Below are 22996 nucleotides of genomic sequence, written 5' to 3' on the forward strand. Positions count from 1 at the left end.
ATCAAAAACACCTCCTCCTCCAGTCACAGGTATTTATCACAAGGCTGGTAGCTTTGGCTGTTAAATACAGAATGTATTTTTTTTTACTGAATCCTGAAGCTTTCCTTCTCCTACAGCATCTGAAATCAGCCAGGGAGCAAGGGGGAACACTTGATGCAGTGACAAGTAACCGCAATTTGGTGCTAAGTCCTGCCAGACTTTTCCTGGCAGCTTTGTAATATGCTCATGCCAAACAGATGATAAAAGCTGGCAGTTACAGGTGTATTCTGCGGTGCAAATAACAGCTGAGAGGAAAAGCTACACTGAAGAAAGCAGTTTACTCCAAAGCTCTTACACTGTCCTGTCCAGACCATACAATCTGCATCTCTGTATTCTATGCCACCATTGTCTATACTTAGTGTATCCCATTTTCGTAGCAGAGGCTGTCTCTTACCAGTGATTGCAGAGTGCCTAACACAGTGGGCTCACAGTTAGAAATAGGCCCATACAACTGCTATTAGGACAAAATTCTCATAAGCCCTTGGCTGTGATGTGTTCCACAACAATGTGGGCTCTTAGAAACTCCTTGATTAAATGTTTCCATACATCCCCCCCACCACGTTTGGGATCCTGCAGAGCCTAAATGGAGCGCAGAAATCATGGTGTCACGCTGAAAAAAAGAGAATTTTACATTTCCTTGATAGAGAGCACTTAAGAATGATACTTTTGGAGACAGTCCTGATATGAAAGGCTGAAATGTCAAAGAAGTTTCCTGCTGTAATAGGGGAAAGAAATGGTACTGGGGTCCCAAATGAAGGAAATCTAATTGCAGAGTATTTCTGCAGGTAAACCTTTCTGTTTCAAAGTTCTTCTGAAGAGTGATTAGAAGAATAGCCTACTGGGGTTCAGACTGCCTGCCAACTACTGCTTTTAAGAAAGGTAGTCTAAATTTGCTGTTGCTTCCTTAAGCCACAGGTATTTATACATTACAATTCCATAGCAGTGCAAATAGCCACCTTAAAGCCAAATGGCCCATTAGTTATGACTCTCTACCCCTTAAGCAATACTATGCACTTGAGTTATGATTCGCCAGTTGCTGGTCTTTGTAAATATGTAGGACTACACCATTTCCTTTTTATTCTGAGATTCATTCCAGTGGGGACAGATGATCAAATCCAGGCCTCATATCACTCTAACCATGTTCTCCTTCTTCCAGCTGTTTGTAGCTTAAGAGTGTGCTCTGACAAAAGGCAATACAGGGTGCACCAAATCAAAGCCAGAATGTAAAACTGAAGGAGGCTAATTGGCAGCACTATAACTCTACCTTCTGTCTGTGCCCCCACATGTCCTCTTGGCTCTCTATGGCTAGCAGGGGTGACAATGTGGAGATGAAACTATTTCTTTCTGGTTTACAGCATAACTTACTTGTTCAGTCTGCCCACCACAGGATTCTTCTTCTGTACAGGGATTAGTTCCACTCAGCCACTGAAGAACAGGCTCAAAGGGCCATACACCAGGCAGGCAGGTCCTGCTCCTGCACCAGCCACCAAATTTCAAGCAATGAACCCTCCCTTCCTGGTGACTCTGCTAGCAACCAGGATTCAAAGCTATACTTGCCTCTGTCATGCTTGGCTGGGTTTTATCTGATGGAACACTTAATTACAAAAAACACTGGTGAAAAGCAAGCTGTCTTCAGCTTTTGGATCACAATTTTCAGTGTTATTTAGATTCCTAATAGGCATTCGATAGCACAGCCAAAAGTACAAAGAGGAGATAACAGTGATTGTGACTGCCTTCCAGGAAGTATTCCTGACTGGGTTAATGTTCTGCACAGAAATCTCTTTTTCATTTTCTAGATACATTCAAAGGACAAGTACGTGTTGTGGATAAGGGTATTCTTTTTCTCTTGCCTTTATTAGTACAATTTCCTACTCTGATACATCTATTTTCTTTTTCATTTCTAGTTTTTTCTAACAGAAAACACTGGGCCTCTTCTAATATATCTGTTCTTTTACATTCGCCTCTCAACTATCTATGATCATGTGGAAACTAAGAAGAACTTTCGGCACCCAGTGGTTCAGTAAGTGATACTTGTGTGAAATATCTTCCTGGAGGACAAGGAGCCAGGGATGGAGACTGCATTTCCAGGGCTGAAAATGTTACAGAGACTCTGAGGCTGCATGCAATGTCTCAGAGGCAGTGGGAGTTTCAGACTGTTATTATCAATAGCCATTTGTTATCCTAGCAGCACTCAAAAGCCTGACCAAAACCAGGATCCCAGTTGCAATGGTCACTGCACCTCGTCACAGTGGAAGGTGTAGTATTTTCCCCAAGTAGTCTTCACTCTAGACTCACAGCATAAGGTGAAATAAAACCTACAGCAGTAGTCATCCAAAGTCACACTTGACAGGTAAGAGAGGACAACACTTCAGGTGTCCTACTCCTAGTATCCTTACAGCACATTCCCATTCATAAGATGAGTAGCATCAGCATTCAGCACAGAAGATAATTACCTCCACGCTAGCTCTTGCCTAGGCACAAGGAGGAATTCTGAGAGATCTACATGGCATAAGTCAGGACAAGAAAAACTGAGAAACTCAAAAGAAGCACCATAGGAATTTGGAACTGGTACTTTGATTTTTGAAACTAACCTCTTCAAAATGAACTATTTCTGTTGGACCATACTTTACATGTTTGTGCTCTGAAAGACTTTTTAGAAATAAAAAAACTTAAGTGACAAATAAAAATAAGAGCTCAGCTAGCAGTATAAAACAGTGAAGAGAACAGGTTGTACAGAAATAAATCAGAGGAGCTCATATATAAGCATAAACCAGATAGCTTTGCTTCCTTCCATCAGTGGAACAGTAATGCTAACAAGGAAAATGAAACAGCTCTGATATAATACAGCAGGAGCTGACCACAATGAAACACAACCTGCTTAGTCTTCTAGCATGCAAAAATGTGCCAAAAAAGCAAGGAAGAGAGGACAGACAGCCAAGATAGTTTCTTATGACCTTCAACAGCCCCTGCCATTCCCAAACCTTCTGCAGGACTCTGGAAAAAACAAAGCAGACTTGATGAATGAGAGGGATTAAAAACTCTTGCAGATAAGAAAGTGGCAATCACTATTCACAGTAACTCCCAGGGATGATCAAGGCACTTCCACCACCAACTGTACCCCTCCACAGGATGGTGGTTAATGCACCAAGCAGGCTGGGAACTTTCACACTTAAGGAGCTTAATTCCCTTCAGTGTGACTGTCTCCATTCTGGAGGACTAGTGCCTGGCAAAGGGGTGGAACATGATAAAGAAAAGCCTGTTGGCTGCACAAGTTGGAGCACTGGAAGTGGGAGGGCACACAGAGAACTAGGAGCCTCAACAAACTGTACAGCTTTCCCACAACACTTTTTCCATGCTATGATTGCAGAATCAGTGTTGTTGGTATACAGCAGAGAAACACAGTGAGTAATAATACCTTTTACAGGTGGAGAAACAGAGACTTGGAAATACATACAGTAAGGGAGTTAATGGAACTGGGAAAGAACACAGAATAGCTGAATTCAAATCCAGAGTGCAAGATGCTTAACTTCCTTTTCTTGCTCATACATTCACAGGAAGATAATTTCTGATGGCACAGAAGAGTTAGAAATACCTTAACCTTATTTTAAGTGGGCAAGGGATGTGTGGAATCCTCCCAGTGGCTGCCCCTTAATGAGTTCATCTGAGGTTGTCATCCTAAACCAAATTAATTTTAAAATTCCCAGCAAAGCTTAAAGTTTGCTCTAGACTTTTAGATAAGTCGTTAATTGTTTGAAATTTTCTTAGTTCAATTCTCTCTGGTTTAATTACTTTGAAATTGTTTAATCTTTGACTCTTTGAGATTTCATATGCTGAAAACCACTTTTCATTTATATCTTATAATTGGTTCACTGTGAGACAGGCTCTGGTAATATGGTAAATGTAACCAAGATAAAATGCCACCAGGAATCACTCTTGACATTTGTTTCTGAAACTCAATCTCTATGAGCTGCAACTTATTCTCGGAAGCAAATCATCAACGCCTGTTATTGTTTCATAACCTTCCTCAAAAAAGAATCAGTAAAATAATTTCTACAACAATTACCTCATTTCATTGTAAAGAGCAACAAAAAAGCCATCAGCATAGATTAACTTTGCAACAAAATCTCATTTTGCATCCACAAGGAAATGAAATACAAACTACCTCCATGCAGCTAGCCAAGTTGGCAAAGGACAAGGAAACCATTCAGAAGATATTCAGAATGTTTTTAAATGTCAGATACATTCTACAGGAGTATTAAGGTGGCCTTAAAACATGGGAGACATCTTCTGGAAAAGCACAGCAGATGCCTGCTTTTATACACAGCTGTCCTGTTTTAATGTCTTGTCAAAAATATGTAACTCATTCAGAGCTCAAAAAACTCTTTAATTCAAGGCTAGTAAAAATAAGTTGCTTGTCTGCAAAATGAAAAAAACTTTTTTATAATATTGAAAATGATTCCATTAATCTTTGGATACAGATGCTTCAATTAAGACAATATCTTAACAAATTCAGTGTGACTGCGGTTTTAGGATTTTAGTCCTTACTCCTTTTGTGACATTAAATTGTGAAGTAATGAAAAGCAGTTTCCACTCACGTTGATTTTTTTCCCTTCCAGCTTGGCCTGCTTCTGCCATTGTTTACACTACATCAGACATCTTCTGGAGACGTTATTTGTTCACAAGTTTTCGGGAGGGCACACTCCTCTGAAAAATATGATAAAGGTGACAATATGTTTATCATTTCCTGTAAGAGATAATATTCCCATATCAAAGCAGTCCTTGGAAGAAGACAGAAGAATAAAAAACAATTTATTTCTAGCTCCAGGAATTAGTCAAAATACAAATATAGGAAAAAATTCAGGGCCATGTCCCCAAGGACATGAACTGAAATCAGTGTCAGCTTTTGCTCCTGCATGTCAATGTCCACTTTGACTCATCCACCCAAGGGACTGAATGTCATGTCTAGGATATTTGTCAGACTGAATACTATTTTATTGTGAGATATGCTGCTGCAACATCTAGTAATGCTGACAGAAATCACTCTACTTCCTCAGTGCAATATAAATATAGAGCATGAGACAGGCTTGCATTAGGAAGTGAAAACCAAATTACAGATGGAAAAAAAATAATAATTACTCTCCTTCTATAGATGGATGCCCCAGGAAGAAAGATACTGAGGTGACCTAAAGTCTTGTGTCTCCCAAAGCCTCCCCAGTTTCAACTGTGTGTCATTACTTACAGGCTCTACTTTCTTTTATTTCACATACTCTGTCTTGGTAATTTTATATCACCTGACTTCCCATCCCATTCAGTGTGATGTAAAGATCCTCCCTTTAAAAGCTTTGCAATACATTTAAGATTTTAGTGAAGGATATAAATGTATGGCCATGGTAGGGGGCTTGACTCAGTTCCAGTCAGAAAGGAGCTAATGAGATGCACAGCTAGAGAAAGCTAAAGAGCTTTGGAACCAGAGTGCCATTTCCAAAGTGATTCATGCATGTGGGAGTTAAAGACTCAGGGTTACGATTATCCCCTTGTGTGGCACTGGATAAAAAGTTTAAAAGGAGAAAGCCTGACTTGCAGCCCTACTTATGGGATAGAGCTGTATCCAGTCCCAGCACACTGCTCTTCTCAAGAAGGTATTGAGCACAGGATCCTTAGCTTAGACACATAGAAAGGCTTTCTGCAGTCTCCAGGGTGGTTTCAGTTCTTTGGCTGGTGGGTTTTGGTTTTGCCCTTGTACAAAGGACGAGAGCAGTAACCCCCTCTACACAGACCAAGAATATGATCACATTATCTCTGGGCTTTCCCAATCCCATGACTTCATTCATCAAGCAAAGGCAGCTGGAGTACTGCTTTTTAACAAGAAGATGAAGTGGGCCTCGATCCATGGGAGTAGATGCAGTATGTAGCTCAAATATCTTTATAGGAACTGCATGCCATTTTTTTGCCAGGGTTAAAAAAAGCCTCTTTAGTTTTACTCGTCTTAGCTGGTTTAGCATTCTGTTTGGCTAGTTCTATATTTCTTGGAAATGTTGAGATTAAGGTATAGTAGCAGTTCAGCTGTGTTAACCAGCCATAGACTTTTAATAGTACAGCTCTGAGAAATGTGCCCTTTAGCAGTAGAATCTAATAAGGAGAAAACAAATGTCAATTTCTACAAAAGGCATAAAATACATTTAACAATCCAAAAAATCTACACTGTGTGCCATTTTACTTTTTTTTAGTGGCTTCATAGCATCTAGAAAAGATCTATATTCTGTGACTCAAAAAGCCACTGCAAAGTTTTTCAGCAGTCATCTGTGTTTAGCACTTACCAGAATTTATAAAGTTATGGTTTGTACTTGTTTATCGCCCTGTCTAACAAAAAAACCAAAACCTCTCTTTTGTCCATTCCAGGGCTGTGCCTTTTACTGGGGATTCACTTCCTGGATTGCATACTACATCAATCACCCACAATATACGCCACCATGTATGTATAAGTAGAACACAAAACTGACCTTGGTTTTTAAAAAGTTTTTTGCATGCAACTTTAAGTCCTTCAAAATCAATAGAAGGCTCTCAAATGAGAGCGTATGACTAATCTAGCCAGAGATTAGCTTTTACTCCCTGTCAGAAGGAAGACTGTTGTGCATGAGGCACTCCTGCTGTGCTGCTGAATGTATGTTCCTGTTCAGTCAGGGTCAATCACTGTCTAGTTTTGTGAACTGGAAATATTGACCAAGTGGAGAAAATGCAAAGATCGATATATTTTGCTCATCTTCACAATGTTTGTATTAAGAATGTAGGATTGAAGCAGAGCTGGCTCCATTTTCTTAGAGGAGGTATTTTTTTGTTAAAGGTGCATCCTCTCAATAAAAATTAAGATTATTTTTTGTGAGAAACCAGAAAAAGTTAATCAGATATTAATGCTGATAATGACAAAAAAGCCTATGATTTTGCTTCCAGATTTCATTCATCATTTTATTCCTTCTCAGATTTCATTATTACACTGCTGTTTCTTTATGTTTTTTTTTCTTGTTTACTCTTTGAAATTTTGCTGCTTTTGAGCATAATTGGCATAAATTTTATTTCCTGCTCCTTTACTTTCCTTGCTACACCTGAGCCTTTTTCTGCATCTTATTTATGAGCCTTGGGAACAAAAGGTTTGATTTGCCATTTTTATTTACACTCAGTTAAATTAAAATTTTTGTTTTCAATAAAAAAAAATCTCCTACATGGCACTTGCTTTCCTTTCAAAATAACACACAAGTTCTATTTAAGAATTAAGTGATTAATTGAAAGTTGAATTTGGTGTGGCTTTAACAGTAATGCTGCAAACAATGCTGAAACCTCCCTAAACACAGTTTTTAGCAGTCTAGGCCATCAAATCAGAAGGTGCAGCTTCTTTATAGAGGGAATCATTTGTTCCGGACATAACTTTCCAACAGAGAAAGCATGCAGAAGTACTTCTAATTGTTCGCAACTGCCTTAAAATGGCAATAATAGCTACATGAGACTAAAGCTGCAGCATCACCAGCCCTCTGGCACAGTTAGCATGTATGATTTATTTTGGGTGCAGGAGAGGTGACCTCCACAGCCATATCCAGAGACTGCTGATTTGGGGACAGGTAAGGGAAGGCAAGGAGATAGTCGCAGAATGCTATGCAGAATTTTTAGCATATGCAGGATTTTTGGCAACTCAGAGGAGTCATGTGCCAGAAAAAGGGCTCTCAAAAGTAAAGGCTCTCCGAGACCTGGTTAGGGAAATGAGGTACATACACACGATTCATGGCCCTCAGACCTGTAAACCTTTGGAGATGAACATGATACAGCACTGCAGTGGACGGGGGACAATTGCCAAAAGGAGAGAGCAGGCGAAGGTCAGGTAAAAATTCCAAAAGCTAAATACATTTCTAGCATGGTGAGACTGTGAGGCAGACAGTGGCCATAAAATAAAGCCTCTCTACTGCCTCACTACTGGAAGCAAAAAAGAAAAAAGTTATGGATAGGTTACATCTTGGGTTCTCTGCCCATGGAGATAGAAGGGCCTATGAATAATGCTGAGATTCCTGGACTGGTTCTGCCAATGACCTGGTTCTTCTACTTTACCCCTCCCGCTTGCCTTTCCAAGGAGTTTACCACCACCAGCTGCTTTGGCAAGAGCACTTTGGGTATATGAAGCTGACAAACACTAGGAAAAGTTAGGTGAAAACTGCCTTGAGATCAGCGCTGGAGACACTGTCATTTCTCAAGTACTGTTACTGTTTGCATTGTCTTCATACTGTGTGTTAATATCCACTTTTTCCTTCAGAACCTGTCAGGAAAGCAGTATTTCTGCCCCACGGCTCTAGATTAATTTCACCCATCAAACCATGTGCATACTGTAAAATGCGATTTATAATTTCATTCTATTTTCTAGCATTTGGCTACAGACAAGTTTCTTTTGCTGCCCTTGCTTTTCTGGTATGTACAAAAATAAAGTTTTATTAATGACTGTAGAATCAGAATTACTCATGATTTAGCAAAATGCAGTAATGCTGCTATGCATTTATATATATATATGTGTGTATATATATATATATATATATATATATATATATACACATGTGTGTGTGTGTTCATGCTCACAGTCTTGTCTCCTTTGACTGGATTTAGTGAAAATCTGTTAAGGTTTCTAGGCCATGGAATCTCCTAGTACTATTTACCTGTAAAAGCTTGATGTGAAGTACTCTATCTGATAGCCATGAGAACATCATCAGAATTATTACTATTCCTAACTGCATTTATATTTAGATAGATTGGAACTTGCCACTTTTTAAAGGTATTTTAATACTGAAGAATTACATCCTTAGCAGACTTTGTAGTAGTACTGTGTACCTGGAATAACTTAACCTCAACAGCTATTAAAAACAGTAAAAACAATCCCTGCTAAAGTGGGTTAAGCCAAGGGAAAGGACAAGTGACAAAGGATGGCTGAGGCTACTAAACCTGATATTTGAATGAATATAGCCATATAGTGAGACAGAGAGTCACTAAGAAATTCTTACATGGGAACATACGTTCTCTTCCATCCTCCATGCACATTGATCTTGGAAATGCTCAGTGCTAACTTACCCAAGCAAGCATGGGTCTGTAGCCAAGTCAGCCTTACTGAAAATCAGATGCAGATCAGTTTCCAGAAATATAACAGGGAGATGGGACAGTAATGTGTCTAGGCTCCTTCAGGCAAACGCTATTCAGAAAAGCATTCCAACAACTTCTTAGCAATATTCAAATGGTTTTGTAAATCAGGACCCATAAAGATCATGGTTTTGGCAGTGTGTGTCTCTGGAATTGGCCATGCAGTTCTCAGCTTTTCCTGCCCTAATAAGGTATAGCAAAGAATACTCAATCAAAAAACTACTCTCATGAAGTTCATGCACTCAGTAAGGCTCTACAGCTGGAAGCAGTATTCCTGTACTGTGGAGACAGGAGGCTGTGGCAGTGGTAGACAGTGGTGTGCAGAGCACCTTACTGTGTCTGCATGCTTACTAAACTCAGGGGTTACTTGAAACCAAGCAAACCACTTGCCTGAATATTCAGTGCTACCTGTAAAACCTTGTCAAAACCTCTGCATAGAAAAAACCTTGTTTTCTAATGAAATTTCCTTGACTCAATGCAACACAGCCTGTTATAGCTTTTATGAAAAATGTTGTCTTCAAACAAAGAGATGAATCCTGTTGGGGGTATTTGCTATAAAATATGGCCATCCCCTTCAGATCTGCATCAGCACCTCATGTGTGGTCTAAATTCCTCCAGCTCTTTTGATAACTTCCTAACCATGGGAACTCAAAACCTTTCCCTTTCAGGCCTTGTTCTGGAAGGTTCTCAGACAATGAACTTAAACCTGCAACATGAAAAATAAAATAATCTGAAGCTGTTTTCACAGGTTTCTAAAGCATACAAATAAAATATTTGGAAGATTATTTTGTTCCCCTTCTTTAAAGGCTTGTCTGTATTACATACCCTGATTTAAGTGTATATACCTGCAGCTGCTGTAAACAACAGTACTGAGTCATCTGAAGCATGTCAGCAGGCCCCTCTGAAAGAGTCTCATATTTAGAGAAATTACTCTAAGCTTTGCAGGGATGTTTTTCTCATGTGGAATATGAAGAGGGAGAATAGTATGTAGACTTCAACATTCTATCATCATAAATATGATGTCTTTTTTAGTGTGGCTTCCCATAGCCTCATATTTTACATCTGGGATACTAAGGATTAGTGTACATTTAGCAGTATTTCTTGATATAGAGCATTAGCAGCCACATTTCTAAAGAACGACATAAGAATAGTTACAACAGAATATAAAAATCCCTGCAGAATTATCCTTTGCTTGCTTTATTTGGAATTGATGATAAAATTAGTAGCTGTTAACTACAGTGAATCTCTCTTGCTCCACAATGGTGTGGGCATTGCACATTTTAGTGTTTATAGTGTTTCACAAAAATGCTTTTAACTTTAAAACTCTTCTTTCAAATAATAGTAATCATAAAAAAATCATGTTCCTAGCTCATAATTGGAAACATGTAAATTAAAATTATTTCTACTGCTATGGCTGGAATTACAGCTTCTGATATGGTACTTTATAATAGAATTTCCTTTTCTGGCTATTTAGTATTTTACATCTGGTGTTTATGATAGATGACAGCCAGTTAGTAATTAAAAAACATAAAAGGACTGCAGGGTTTGCTCCATGAATACATTTCCATGCAGAAAACAGTTTTGCTAATAGACCTGATTTAAACTTTCCTAACAAAACCCCCACAAATCCCTCTGCCAAAAAAAGGCAAAATTCTTCAGCAGTGCTGTCTAAATGTTCTTTCAGATAATGTCACATTTCAATATAAAATTAAGTTACAGATTCCTTTAAATTATTTTTAACTGAAATTTGTTATGGATCACTTTCAGAATTAGCTTTAAAAATTACAATTGTATTTTTTTTTCTATTAATTTTATGACTTTATACTTTTAACATCTCTAGGCTTTAGCAATCTTCCTTTTTACTTTCATTTCTTAATTTTTCCAACTTTCCAAAATTTAGAATGAAAAATGACTTAAGAAAACACAACTTTTTAACACTGCACTTTTTCAGTTTGAAAAGAGAAGTCAGTCTTCAAACAGAGAAATGAATAAACCAGTTCAGTCTGAGACTGCAATGTAAACTGCATTTTGGTATTCTTCATAAAGCAGGGGGAAATGAAAACCATAAAATTAGATTGTTGTACTAACAGGCTTTCTTTTCCAGGAATTGAAAGTAGTTATCCTACAAGTTCCTACTTTACGTATGGGTAGTAATTGGTTTTGATTCTACAGTAGTTGTAATTGAAGTACTGAAGCCATAAACTACTCTGAAATCACCCTGTATTATGTACTGTATAACCAAGTGAGGAGACATGGTATCCAAAGTATAAACCATCTAAATATTAAAGACCAAGTTTGAGAGCTTGGTTAGGGCTGAAGATGGCATTAAACAGAGTAGCAGAAACAAGAATAATATTCACTGCCTTGATTTACCAATTCCTGACTACTAACCATTCGACCAGTCTGCTCTTCAGAGAACTGCTGCCTTTTTATTCACCCTATTTTAATTTCCTCTATGACTTACCTGGAGAACTGGTTATTGTACTCTATAACCAGCAGAACAAAGATGTTATTCTGAACAGCTCTGAAAGCTTGTTTAGGAAGAGGTTAGGTACTACAACTCATGACATCTTTACAAAACCAGTGGATTAAATCCAAGTCACAACAATGACGTTCAATTCAGACAGTATCTTGCTAATTTCCTTAGACTCCAGGCAGCCCCTCTGATCTTCCCAGACCAAAACATGTTGTACATGCTGGGTGTGGGAACCACAGTGAGGGCCTGCCTGTGCTGACCCCTATGAAGGTGAAACATGAGCTTTCACACCTGGCTGTGCCTATGGTGCTCACTAGACACTTGTGTGTTTGACAAAGATCACAGAATGCATTTCCCATGGGAAAGTCATTTAGTACATATTTTGTGTATACAGAGACTAAGCTGTAACGGGGGGGATTCTGGTTATGCACTGCAGTACAGTTACTGCCGCATTTTAAGCATACAACTGAAAATACTTTTTTAATGTCTTGCAGATGTGTGAAGCTGGAAATCACTTTATCAATGTAGCTTTAGCTCACCAAAATCATTCAGGTCTGTCTTTGTTTCCTGTTTATCTATTTAAGACTGAAGTGTACTCAACCTATCCATCTTCTGAAATACAGTAATTTATGTATCTACATCCACAGAATAAAGAAAGATGAAGTGGGTACCATGCCATCGGTATAACATTTTCAAAACGAATGTGGTGTCAAGGCAACATTAACAACACTGTTGTTCCAAAGCTTATAGCAAATTTGTCTTAATTAGGCACAACTGTAATTTAAATATGGGTTTAAGCATGTAAGTTCTCTAAAGCATCCTGTTGACTGACATCAGAAGATTCAATTTTAAATAAGTTTCAAAATTTTTTAATCTAGATTGCAGAGTTTTAGATATGTGCAACTTGTGCAAAGATACACATGGAGATATGTACAAATACACAAAGACTCCACGAATAACTACCTACATAGCCATCAATGTATATATATGCTCTTAAAAGGCTGCTCCAAGCATGGGTTTTCAGTATCTTTTGTACCATGCGAATAAAAATTATACTATATATACTAGAAAGTAAAATATATTTTCAGATAATAATAGTATAATCTCCCACTATAACACTCTATTCAAGAAAATACTTCACCACAGTATGATCAACTTCACACACAGAAGTCAGTTTCTATTCTGGAAAGCTTTTGATGTGCAGTGGTTAGGCAGGTGCTTATGTTGCTTTTTTCAAGGAGCCTAATTTGGTTTAAAAGCAGCAAGAGCCAGATAATTAATCTACATTCCCAGTGCCTACAAGTATTAAAGAGAGCATTGTTGCCAGAACATAAAAATGAAGTATTGCGTGTGTGGCATTTTGTGTGACCATTATCATTGGCTGTGGAGAGTCATCCTGTTAGCTCAGGAGTTTTTTTCTGTTCTACCCTGGGATGAAGGATGAGGATGCAAAAGGAGACAAGTTCACATTGTTAAGTCAGGCTAAATAAGATAGAGCTGCATCCTTTATAACCCAGAGGAATGCCCTTAGACCTCACCTGCTGGATAGTCTGCGTTAAACTACATGTCTTTCTTCTGCTGAACAAAGTTTGCATTCTTTGGACATGCCAGACTTTTGTGTAAAAACTGATATATGGTTCACTAAGTGCTCAGTATTCTCACTAGCTTTTGCTGTCTGAAAAGATTTCACTGAAACTTTTCTAACAAGTTGTACTCTGGAAGCATTGGCCAGGGGATGGCTGTTACATAGGTCAGTTGTGGTTAAGGCTCAGTCACCCTCTCTTTATTGAAACAGGTTTTGTCTGAGTCTTTTTTTAATTTTCTGCTATTTTGCTTTCTTAAAGGAAGTAAATCCTGTATTCCAAGTCCAACCTACAACCCCTTCACATGGCTCTTCTTTCTGGTTTCCTGTCCCAACTATACGTATGAGGTACATGCCTTTCTTCTGATTATATGCAAAGTGTAGGCAGCTACTGTTTCAGCCTTTGCCTGCAGAGGGTCTGCAATACCTTGATGTAGTTCCCTCTGCACATCAATCATTATGTTCAGTATGTCAGAGTCTTTTTACTCTGGCAATTGTTTCTCCACCAGACCCCTCTCTTCTCTCACATCAATATCATGACTGTTGTGTATATTCCTCTCCGCTACAGACTCCCGTGATCCAAAGATTTACCACCCATCTCTTCACCCCATGCAGCACACTGGGGAGTTCCTTTCTAGCTATTTTTCCCTGCCTGTTCCCAGTAAAAATATCCCACTCTTCTTCAAGGGGGAGCTTTTGAAAACTTGCCCTTTTGCTTTACAGAAAGTAAAAAATTAACAGTGACTTTTTCTTTACAACAGGTTGGGTCTTGGATTAGTTTCACAGTGATGACACAAACCCTGCCAGGTAAGTTTGAACAGAATAAAGATAGTCTCTAAGCTGTTGTTTGGGGAAGTGAATCCTGGGAACATAAAATTTGTCCAAAATTTTATAGCATATGAAATATTGCCATCAAATCCCCCTTTTGACATAACTGTATAAATCTTCAAAGCGCAGAAAGTGAGAACACTACTGCAACACCTTTTGATCAAAACCAGCTCTCTGCTTTTTGTGAAGTATTGTCTCTTCTGTTTCCACACTGAAAGCAGACTTTGAAATTTAGAAAAAAAAAAGTCACTGTTTTTCATTTATGGTCAATCATTTTTGATATAATAAAATTTCTTTTCATTGTAAACCTGGAAAAAACACTTCTAACAGGGAGAGGAAAACAGATGTACATAGTATTTCAAGAGAGGAAAGACACACGTTCCTGGTAGCAGTTCCCTGTTTGCTTGTAGCAGGCAGCCACTTCACAACAGCAGCCTGCCTAGTAGCACTTTTTCACCTCCTGCTCAGTACTTTCCTGCATCCTCAGAGACCTAAATACCTGTACAAATATGGTCCTTGGGACTGAGCTCTCCAAATCGTTCACTTTTTAATTATTTTTCCATTCCAAACCAAAAACATATAAAAGCTGCTTACAAAAAAAATAACCCCATGTGGTTTACAAATGAAAAGGGAATTTCAAAAGTGGATTAAACTGCATTATGCAAAAATAAAGCTTCTAATTTTGTTTGAAAAGATGCAATGTTTATGTGCTTTATGCTCTATTTGGAGCATAAAGTTTGGAGACATTGTAGGGCTGCGTTTACAAGGGAAGGGAGCAGCAACATATGCATCACACTCATCCTTGCTGTCATTATCCCAAACAAAACTTGACCAGATGTCACATGAATGTTTTTGATCCTCCAGCTTATTTTAAGGAAGAAAGGATAATGAATTTGCAAAAAGCACCTGTAAAAGCATTCCCCATTCAGTGCCACTCAGCCCTAAGGGAGAGATTCCCAAGGGATCACTTACTGCCTCCTGATAACCACAGCAGGGGCCTGGGTAACTATAGTTGTTAGGCCTTGCAAGACCTTACTGCCAGGCAGTTAAATGTATTCGTGCATCTGCTGCTTACTTGATCCAGGGCCAAGCTTTTCCTCCATGCAACAGGAAGTTGCAGCATAGCTCCCTGCTATGGTTGGGAGCCAGAGGTAAAAACAAACGTGGCCAAAAGCAAACCAAAAAAAATTTAGTTAAAGCCGTAGGAGGCCTTGTGATTTATGATGAAGCCATAGGTGATACAGGGTGTGTCTAACAGTTCGGGATATCATCATCTGTGTGAATGCTGACATGGAAGCTGAGCCTTAGGCTAGGGTATTTCAGCAACTGCAAGGCTGAGAGCAAAGGTAGAGTTAACTTGTCTCTACCCACAGAAGAGACTGCAGACTTTTCCATAAACCCTCTTGGTTTCATAGAAACAGACACTGAAGATGACATGTAATCTTTTTTTTCTTTTTAATCTTTTTCTTTGGTAGTTGGTGTTTTTGCTTTCCTGATGGTCATCCAGATGTCTCTCTGGGCGCAAAAGAAACACAGGCTGTACCTGAAGAGGTTTTATCCAGAGGTGCGGAGAAAAGCAGCTATGATTCCTATCATTTTCTAAGCTCTTCAGAGGAGTTGGAGCCTAAGCGTACAGTTCAAGAGCTAATTCAAGAGTAAATAAACCATTTCATTCAGTAACCAAAGTGGATTAGAGGAAGAATCGCTGGGTATCTTCTTCAGAAAATTAAGAGTTCAAGACGAAGAGCTTCTAATTAAGTGAAAAAAAGTAGCTCTTGAATTCTTAGTTCCTACTAAAAGATATGATTTAATTAGATATTCTGTAATAGAACTAATTGGGAAGGGACAAGAAATTCGCTTATATTGAATGTTAGGCTAGACATTTAGCTGGTGTAAATGAGCACAGATGCTGTTAATTAATACAGCTCATCTTCATATATTCAGGTCTGGTGATTTTAAGGTCCAGTGTTAGATGTTGACAAGTCTTGGATTTTTGCATCAGAAAATGTTTCACAGCCTTATTATTATTAAACCGCACAGGAACAGCATGTTCTGCCTCAGCTCCTCTAAAGCACCACATCAAAGAATGACCACTATGCTGTTAACACAGTTTAGTTTAGCTTTACAAGATTTTTCTTTCTTTGTCTTTTTATAATTGAATCTCGTAGCAAAATGCTCAATACAGATTGGCTTAAATGTATCAGAGAGGTCTGGCTTTCTTTTAATTTCAGATAGATGGATCAGCCCCACAATCCCAGGAGGGGACTGTTTGTGAGGTGCTTCCCACCTTGCCACTAATTTGCAGCATAAACTTGGGTACTTCATTGAAGTCCATCCTCCTTTCTCACACTGAACACTTTTGGAAATAGCAGAAGACCTTCTGAACTAACAGGCATATTAAAACCCTTGTTCACTGCAGCCAGACACCATTCACCTTACTTGTGTAAAGCACTGTGAAATCCTTGGGCAGAAGGTGAACTAGAGACCAGCTCATTACTGAAAAGGATCCTGCCAACTGCATTTCAGTCCATATCTGAACTGCCTCAGGTGGACACTGCTGCTTCAGCTCCCCTTCAATATGGTCAGTAGCTATATGCTACTTTGCTTTCCAGGACATTATTTTTTAAGGGATTCTTTGGGCCTGAAAACTCCATTTAGCTCCATTTGCAAATCAGTTGCATCTGTGTAACGCAGAAGCAAAACGTAACCATTTTAGTTACACAGAGCAAAAGAACCAGAACTGCTTCAGTGAGTATTAAGATAAAGAGAGTTAGGGCATTAAGTCAAGATTTTGTTCTATTTCTGTTGCTCATTTATCAACGTCTTTTGGCTCCCTTAGGCTGGTGAAAAAGCTTGCCTAAAGAACTTTATAATAATTAGAGAGACACCAGAGCACACAAGCCAGGCAGGCAGTTTTCATCTTAAAAAACTGTTATCTTTGTGCCAGCTCAAGTGTTCTAACAAAGTTAATTTGCTCAGTAAATTGGGTTCGTATCACTCTTCTCATGTCTGGCTTGCAACACTTATCCTATTAGCCACTGTAACTCAATTTCATCTCGGTAATGTAAATAAATAACTTTCCATATTTTTAACTTGTAATCTGTGAACACCTAGAAGTTTTTATTGCTCTCAATGGAAAACCTGAGTCACAGTGAACACCCAGTTCTCTAACCCAGACTGCTAATAAAGACCTATATTTGAAAAATTATTTTCTGTATTCTTTAGTCACTTATACCTGACAACAATATTTTTGAAACTCATTTTTTTCCCCAGCCAGTGTATGTGTGAGCCCAGACTGTTGGCTACTTTCTAAATTCAGCGACTGGGACTGTTTTCATTTCATGTTTATTGTGTGTCTTGTTTTAGCAATCTTCAAGTTTAAAAAAGTTCATGTGGGAGGGTAACTTGCCAAAATTACTTATGTATCTGTTAATCCCTCGATTAAAATAGCTGCAGCTTTAAGTCTGTTCAAGGCATGTGTTTCCAGAATCATTCCAGTTGCTAGGATCATGGTTTCTACTCAACAGTTAGCTTAGGCAAAGGATGTGTTTCAGGAATCATTTACCTTCCTGCTTATTAGTTGATCTTTCATTACATGGACTGGGAGAGAAAAGGGTTTTGGTTCCTGTAGTAAATGAGGGGTAAGAGCAAACACTATGTAAAAACAAGCGATACTTGACAGATGGCTATTTCAGATAAACATGGCATATATTTTGAGATTCACCAATGGGTTGTTGACCAGCCAAAACTGCTTTGAATGGTGTTAAGTGGCTTCACAAATAGCAATAAATCCAACTTCCCACACCTTCACACATCTTTCAGTATTATTCCACCCTCTCTTGTTTTCAGGGCCATTTCCATGTGATTTGAACAGGTAAGTTAAGTTCCTGGCATGGGTGTGTGGGAAAACGGTGTAAATCACAGACCACCTCCCTCCAGTCCCTCAAAGTTATAATATAACACTAAAGAAATCTTATAACAAAATGCAGCTCCTACTTCCTGGGTGGGATGCGGATGGCATGCATGGAATCTACACTGTGATACTTCCCCAGGCAACCCTGCAAATATAAGAAGATACAGGGACATCGGGCCTACAAGACAACAGTTTTGACAGAGGCTGTGTAAAAAATAACTCAGATGAACTGATGGATCCTTCCTGGCCTGCTTGACAATGACTGTGTGAGCATCATTGTTCAGCCTGTGGGCTCAAAGCATATCTCATAGTCACTTCCTGGTAAACCTGCAGATGCTGCCCAACATGCAGGTCCTACCATGTTCACCTTGCAGCTTGCAACTGGGTTTCTACTGTGATCCTCCAGATGGGTGAGTCTCATCTTTCCCAAAGTATTTCCAAGACTTTCAAATTCAGTAACCTAAAGTTAAGCCTTCAGGCTCTGAAGCTCTGCATTTCTGTGGCCTGCTCTTGCCTTGAAATGCCAACCTGTAAAAGAGCAGGCAGCAGCTCAGGCTTCCTGGTGGTGCATGGAGGCATTGTGGGAGCAAATCAAAGTGGCAGATCATCCTGTACACAACTCGGCAGCCTATATCTGGATATCCAGTTTGGAAAAGGCCTTAAGGCTGAGCCTTATAACACCGCTACCACATCTTTGCAGCAGGCACGACTGAAAATTATCTCAGTATTTTAATCTTTCCATAGGGAAAGTTGAGCTGGAAAAGACACTGAAAGCAGAAGTGAATAAAGCCAGATGGTCATCTTTTTTAAAAGATGCTATTATCACCAAAATATCTTGTATTTTGTAACAAATATCTAGTATATTGTACAAAATATCTAGTATATGTATAAAGGAAGTGATTCTAAATTGGCTTTTATCACATTAGGAACAGAAATAAAACAGCCTGATACAAAAGCAGTTCTCTGAAAAAGAGCCTGCAGTGGTAGCTAAATATAATAAAAATCACTGAATGTGAAGATTTCTAAAGCATACCATAAGAAGAAGGAAGCTACAGGAAAGCAAGAGACTATTTATTTATAGTTTACAAAGTGCTGCTGAACTAAAAATTAATTCAAACTATAAAGAGTTTTCCAGCAAGCTAATATTTTCCACATGATGCTTTATTAGCTTTCCTCTTCTGTTTTCCTAGGCACAAGTTTTGTCTTCTAGCAATATGCCCCATCATTAACATTCATGAAAGCTTTTAGAGAAACACACTGTATCCCTGTTCCAGTGTTCTATAGGTAAATGTAAATGAAGTGTTGTGCTGTCACTAAACACAGATTAGTATCTGCATGAATAATATTTTATTATGAAAACCCTGGTTTACCATAGGTGAGTGTGTAATGGCTGCTGTATATCTACGATTCAAGGCAATTTTCACATCACATGTTTAGCACCATGGAAGAATGTTTATTTTAATGGTGTCAGCACATCCTCACCCATATGTGATTCGAACATACAACTCTTTCTGCAGGTATTGGAACCAAGAGCCAGGCTACCCAGGGCCTCTGTTATGGCCCCAGTGTCTAGTTATTTATTCGTCTAGCACACCAGAGACTGTCTCTCACCCAGGTCTGCCTTGTGAGGGCATCTGAGAAAACATTTCCATACCCATCTTGCTCAACTGGACAAACAGTTGCCCAGTTGAGGAGCATCAGTCACTGCGTGAATGAAATAATCCACCCTGAATTTTCTTGCAATTTAATAGTCAATCTACAAACCTCTTTACCAAAGGAAAAGAGAGGTTAATGGGTCCTGATCGCTTAGATTAAAAAAACTCTACCACATATTAACACCTCCACAATATTCAGGTTTCTAATGTATACCTGCTTTTACCTAACCTTGAAAGCCTTTGAAGTCTGAAGAACCAAGTAAGAAGAAATCATTTATAGTTAAAGGAAATATAAGTGCATTCAATAATACTAATGAATTCTTTATTTAAAAAAAGCAAACTTTGTATCTTTTGTCAAAGAAATCTGATTTTTAGCCAGCTTCCTCTGAATACACAGTATTATTCTGTGAAAAAGTAATATAGCTCTTCCAGCAATCCCATTTATTGTTCTGAAAACTCAGTAAGGAAGACTTGAGTTTTAAAATTACAAGTTTCACCATTTGGGGGCTCTTTTAAAGCACTATAGGACAGGCTCAAAAGAAAGCAGACTACATCAAACAGTCTTTTCCTCTTATTCATACTGAAAAGTTGATGAGTTTTCAGTTGACTGGTGAAACACCGTGACACTAAGTTACAAAATAAACAAATATCTAAAAAGGTGTTTCTCTCCTCAAAACAAGAATAGAAAAAAATTGTGCTTTTTATCTTTTCTATTAATAATAAGAGGCTGTTTCCCAGGTGCAAGGGCAACTTTGCAGAAGGAAACATTGATTAGAGAGCTGGAAGGACAAGAATGTGGTCACAGTGCGTTTTTAGGGATTAGCAGCTATGTCTTTTTGGAAAGCAATTTCACTCTTTCTGACAACTGAGCTTGACAGAAATGGATTAAAGATGACACATCTCCAGTGTGGTATGTAATGAAAAACAAAGCACCTATTCTTAAACCAACAGGGAATATTTATCACAAACACTGTATTCTTCCACCCTCTGGTTTACATCATTACTTTGCAGAAGGTGCTTTGCTTTTGGACTTGGACATCTTTCATTCTAACTCTTAATTATTTACCTATTAAAGCTTTGATGCATGCAGTGGTGTCACAGGAAAACCAGCTGTTGCTTTCAAAACAATAAGGACAAAGAATCTATTTGTACACTGATTGACCAATCTCAACCCTGTTGGCCCACACATATGTGATTATTTTGCTGCCTTTTTTTTTTTCAAAGAGCCATGTGAAGCATGATGCCATGTTCAGAGACTCATCAAACATCCCACCTTAATCCTCTTGCAGAGCATAAAGCTAAATCTTGAAGCAGTGAATTGCAATACTCGGCACTACCTGAGCCCTAACTTCAACCCGACTCTCCTTGTTTCCTTTGCTCCTAACGTCTGCAGCCTGAAGCTATTCAGGGACCTCTCTGCAAAAATACAGGTCTAATTCTTCTATAATAATAGAAGCTGCAACATTCTCCTGCATATGTTTGAAATGTTTGCTTATTCAGAGGGTCCTAGAAGGTAAAAGGAAAATGGATATTGGGCTTATACGGATACAGAGACAAATTAAACAGGGCTGTACTAATCTGAGAGCTGACATCTTCTCAGGGGCTTAGTGCCTTGGACATCTATCTCAGGAGAGGACAGTGCAAGTTAAGAGAGGCAATGCTGATCTTGATTATGGATCTGAAATTAAATGAACAGGTAATCTATTTTGATATGCAAATATTTGCTGGAAGGTGCACCTGAAACGTTTTTGCACTTGATTTGGAAATACCAGTTGCAGAATAATTCTCACTAAAGACACTATAAGCATTTGACAGTGAATTACTGCATGCCCTGTTATTATAGTTACTTGTCTTTATTTTCTCTCAGGGAAATTAAACGCTTTTCCTACCAGAGAAGTGGTGTCAAATTTTCCTTATGAACTGCAATACAAAATCCTTAGGGCAGACATAACACTCAGTCAGAGTGTGTCAAGGGGAATGAGCTTCATAGAGGAAGTTCAGGAGTCATTGACAGTTAAGTCATGACAGTCCCCATGGACTGCCGTGTTCCAGTGTTGATGGACCAAAGCCCATCTTGGCCACTGCTTTTCCCTCTGAGAGTCCCTTTGCTCAGGGTGGTGACCCTGGCCAGCATTTTCAGTGCATAAGCACTCCTCAAGTGCTGAAGTCATTGTGACCCTGAGCAAGTCAGTGATGTTCCTTTCTCATCCCTTAGGCAACTCTGATCCTTCCCAGCCTGTGCTTCATTATGGCACACATCTGAATTACTCTCAATGGCAGAGGACTGCCCAGACCAACAGAAGTGAGCACAACAGCCATTGCCATCAAACACTTAGACACATTATTACTTTTATTTCCCGGCAAACAGTTTATATAAGAGTACTAAATCTGGGCACGCACAACAGGCAATATGGAGCAATGTTGCTTACTGCAGTTCTGAGGCCTCGGGAATGCAGATGCATATACCATCCAAAAAGAGTACCTAAGGAAGAAAAATGCCTCTTCTATTCACAAGGTTGTGTTGTAATTACATAAAAATAGCATATTATAAAACATATTGACAAGATCTCCACTTCTCAGTAGCCCTTCAAGTAGTCACTTTCTAGATATCACTGAGCAAAGAGAAGTAAAATCAAATCCTTCAGTGCCCACAAATGTACGGCTGACATACACAATCAACAGACTGTTACAAAGAGAGAAAAACTGTAGGAGTTTTCTTACCAGAGATAAGGAGTGTGGGGCTAACTAGTTTCCCACACACACCTTCAGCAGAGAAAATAAAATTGATTCATTGGTTATAATGCAAGGAGATGAGCATCTCCAGCAGAAATTAAGGGCACAAGCAAGGTCATGATACATAAAAAGTATAAGCAACTGCAGACAGGACTGGTTAAACTGACTGCCATTTTAACTGCAATTGTCAACAAAACACTCACATTAAGAGAGAGGCTGAAACATGGTCAAAAGGTTAAGCCAAGCAGGCTGATAGAGAAAGCATGAAAAACATCCACTGCCACAACAAATATCTGCAGACGGGGATTCTGCTCCTGTCCTGATGAGGAGAAGCGAAAACTCAGGGCAAGCCTTAATCTCAGGCAAGCCCTGTAGGACTTGATACTTGAAGCCAATGAAAGTTTGTGGCACTAAAAATCATGGCTGGTATTTATATTACTTCTAAAGCTTCTAATGAATTTCCCTGCGATGTTTTCTCTCCATCTCAATTTCCTTCATCCCCAGAGGATATACTATATGCCTTTATGTTTCTGCAAAATACTCTACAGACACAAGACATCTGTTACTCGAAAGTAGTGTCTCAGCTAGGATTCTTTTTTTATTTAGGG

General features: G+C 38.8%; 1 protein-coding gene across 2 annotated transcripts in view; it reads left to right on the forward strand.

Moving 5' to 3' along the window:
* TECRL (trans-2,3-enoyl-CoA reductase like) overlaps positions 1–17549 on the forward strand; it is a 64800-nt gene extending 47251 nt beyond the window's left edge. For both annotated transcript variants that reach the window (XM_062611531.1, XM_062611530.1), the window contains exons 5-12: positions 1944–2059; positions 4656–4761; positions 6439–6511; positions 8441–8484; positions 12172–12229; positions 13522–13607; positions 14021–14066; positions 15563–17549. In XM_062611531.1, coding sequence (XP_062467515.1) covers positions 1944–2059; positions 4656–4761; positions 6439–6511; positions 8441–8484; positions 12172–12229; positions 13522–13607; positions 14021–14066; positions 15563–15690 — 657 coding nt within the window. In that variant the 3' untranslated portion in view covers positions 15691–17549. The remainder of the gene's footprint in view (positions 1–1943; positions 2060–4655; positions 4762–6438; positions 6512–8440; positions 8485–12171; positions 12230–13521; positions 13608–14020; positions 14067–15562) is intronic.
* Positions 17550–22996: the final 5447 nt, after the last annotated feature.

The sequence above is a fragment of the Pezoporus occidentalis genome, unplaced genomic scaffold (assembly GCF_034315485.1).
Source record: "Pezoporus occidentalis ecotype Australia unplaced genomic scaffold, CSIRO_AGI_Poc_V1 ctg154, whole genome shotgun sequence".
In the NCBI taxonomy this organism is placed as follows: Eukaryota; Metazoa; Chordata; class Aves; order Psittaciformes; family Psittacidae; genus Pezoporus; species Pezoporus occidentalis.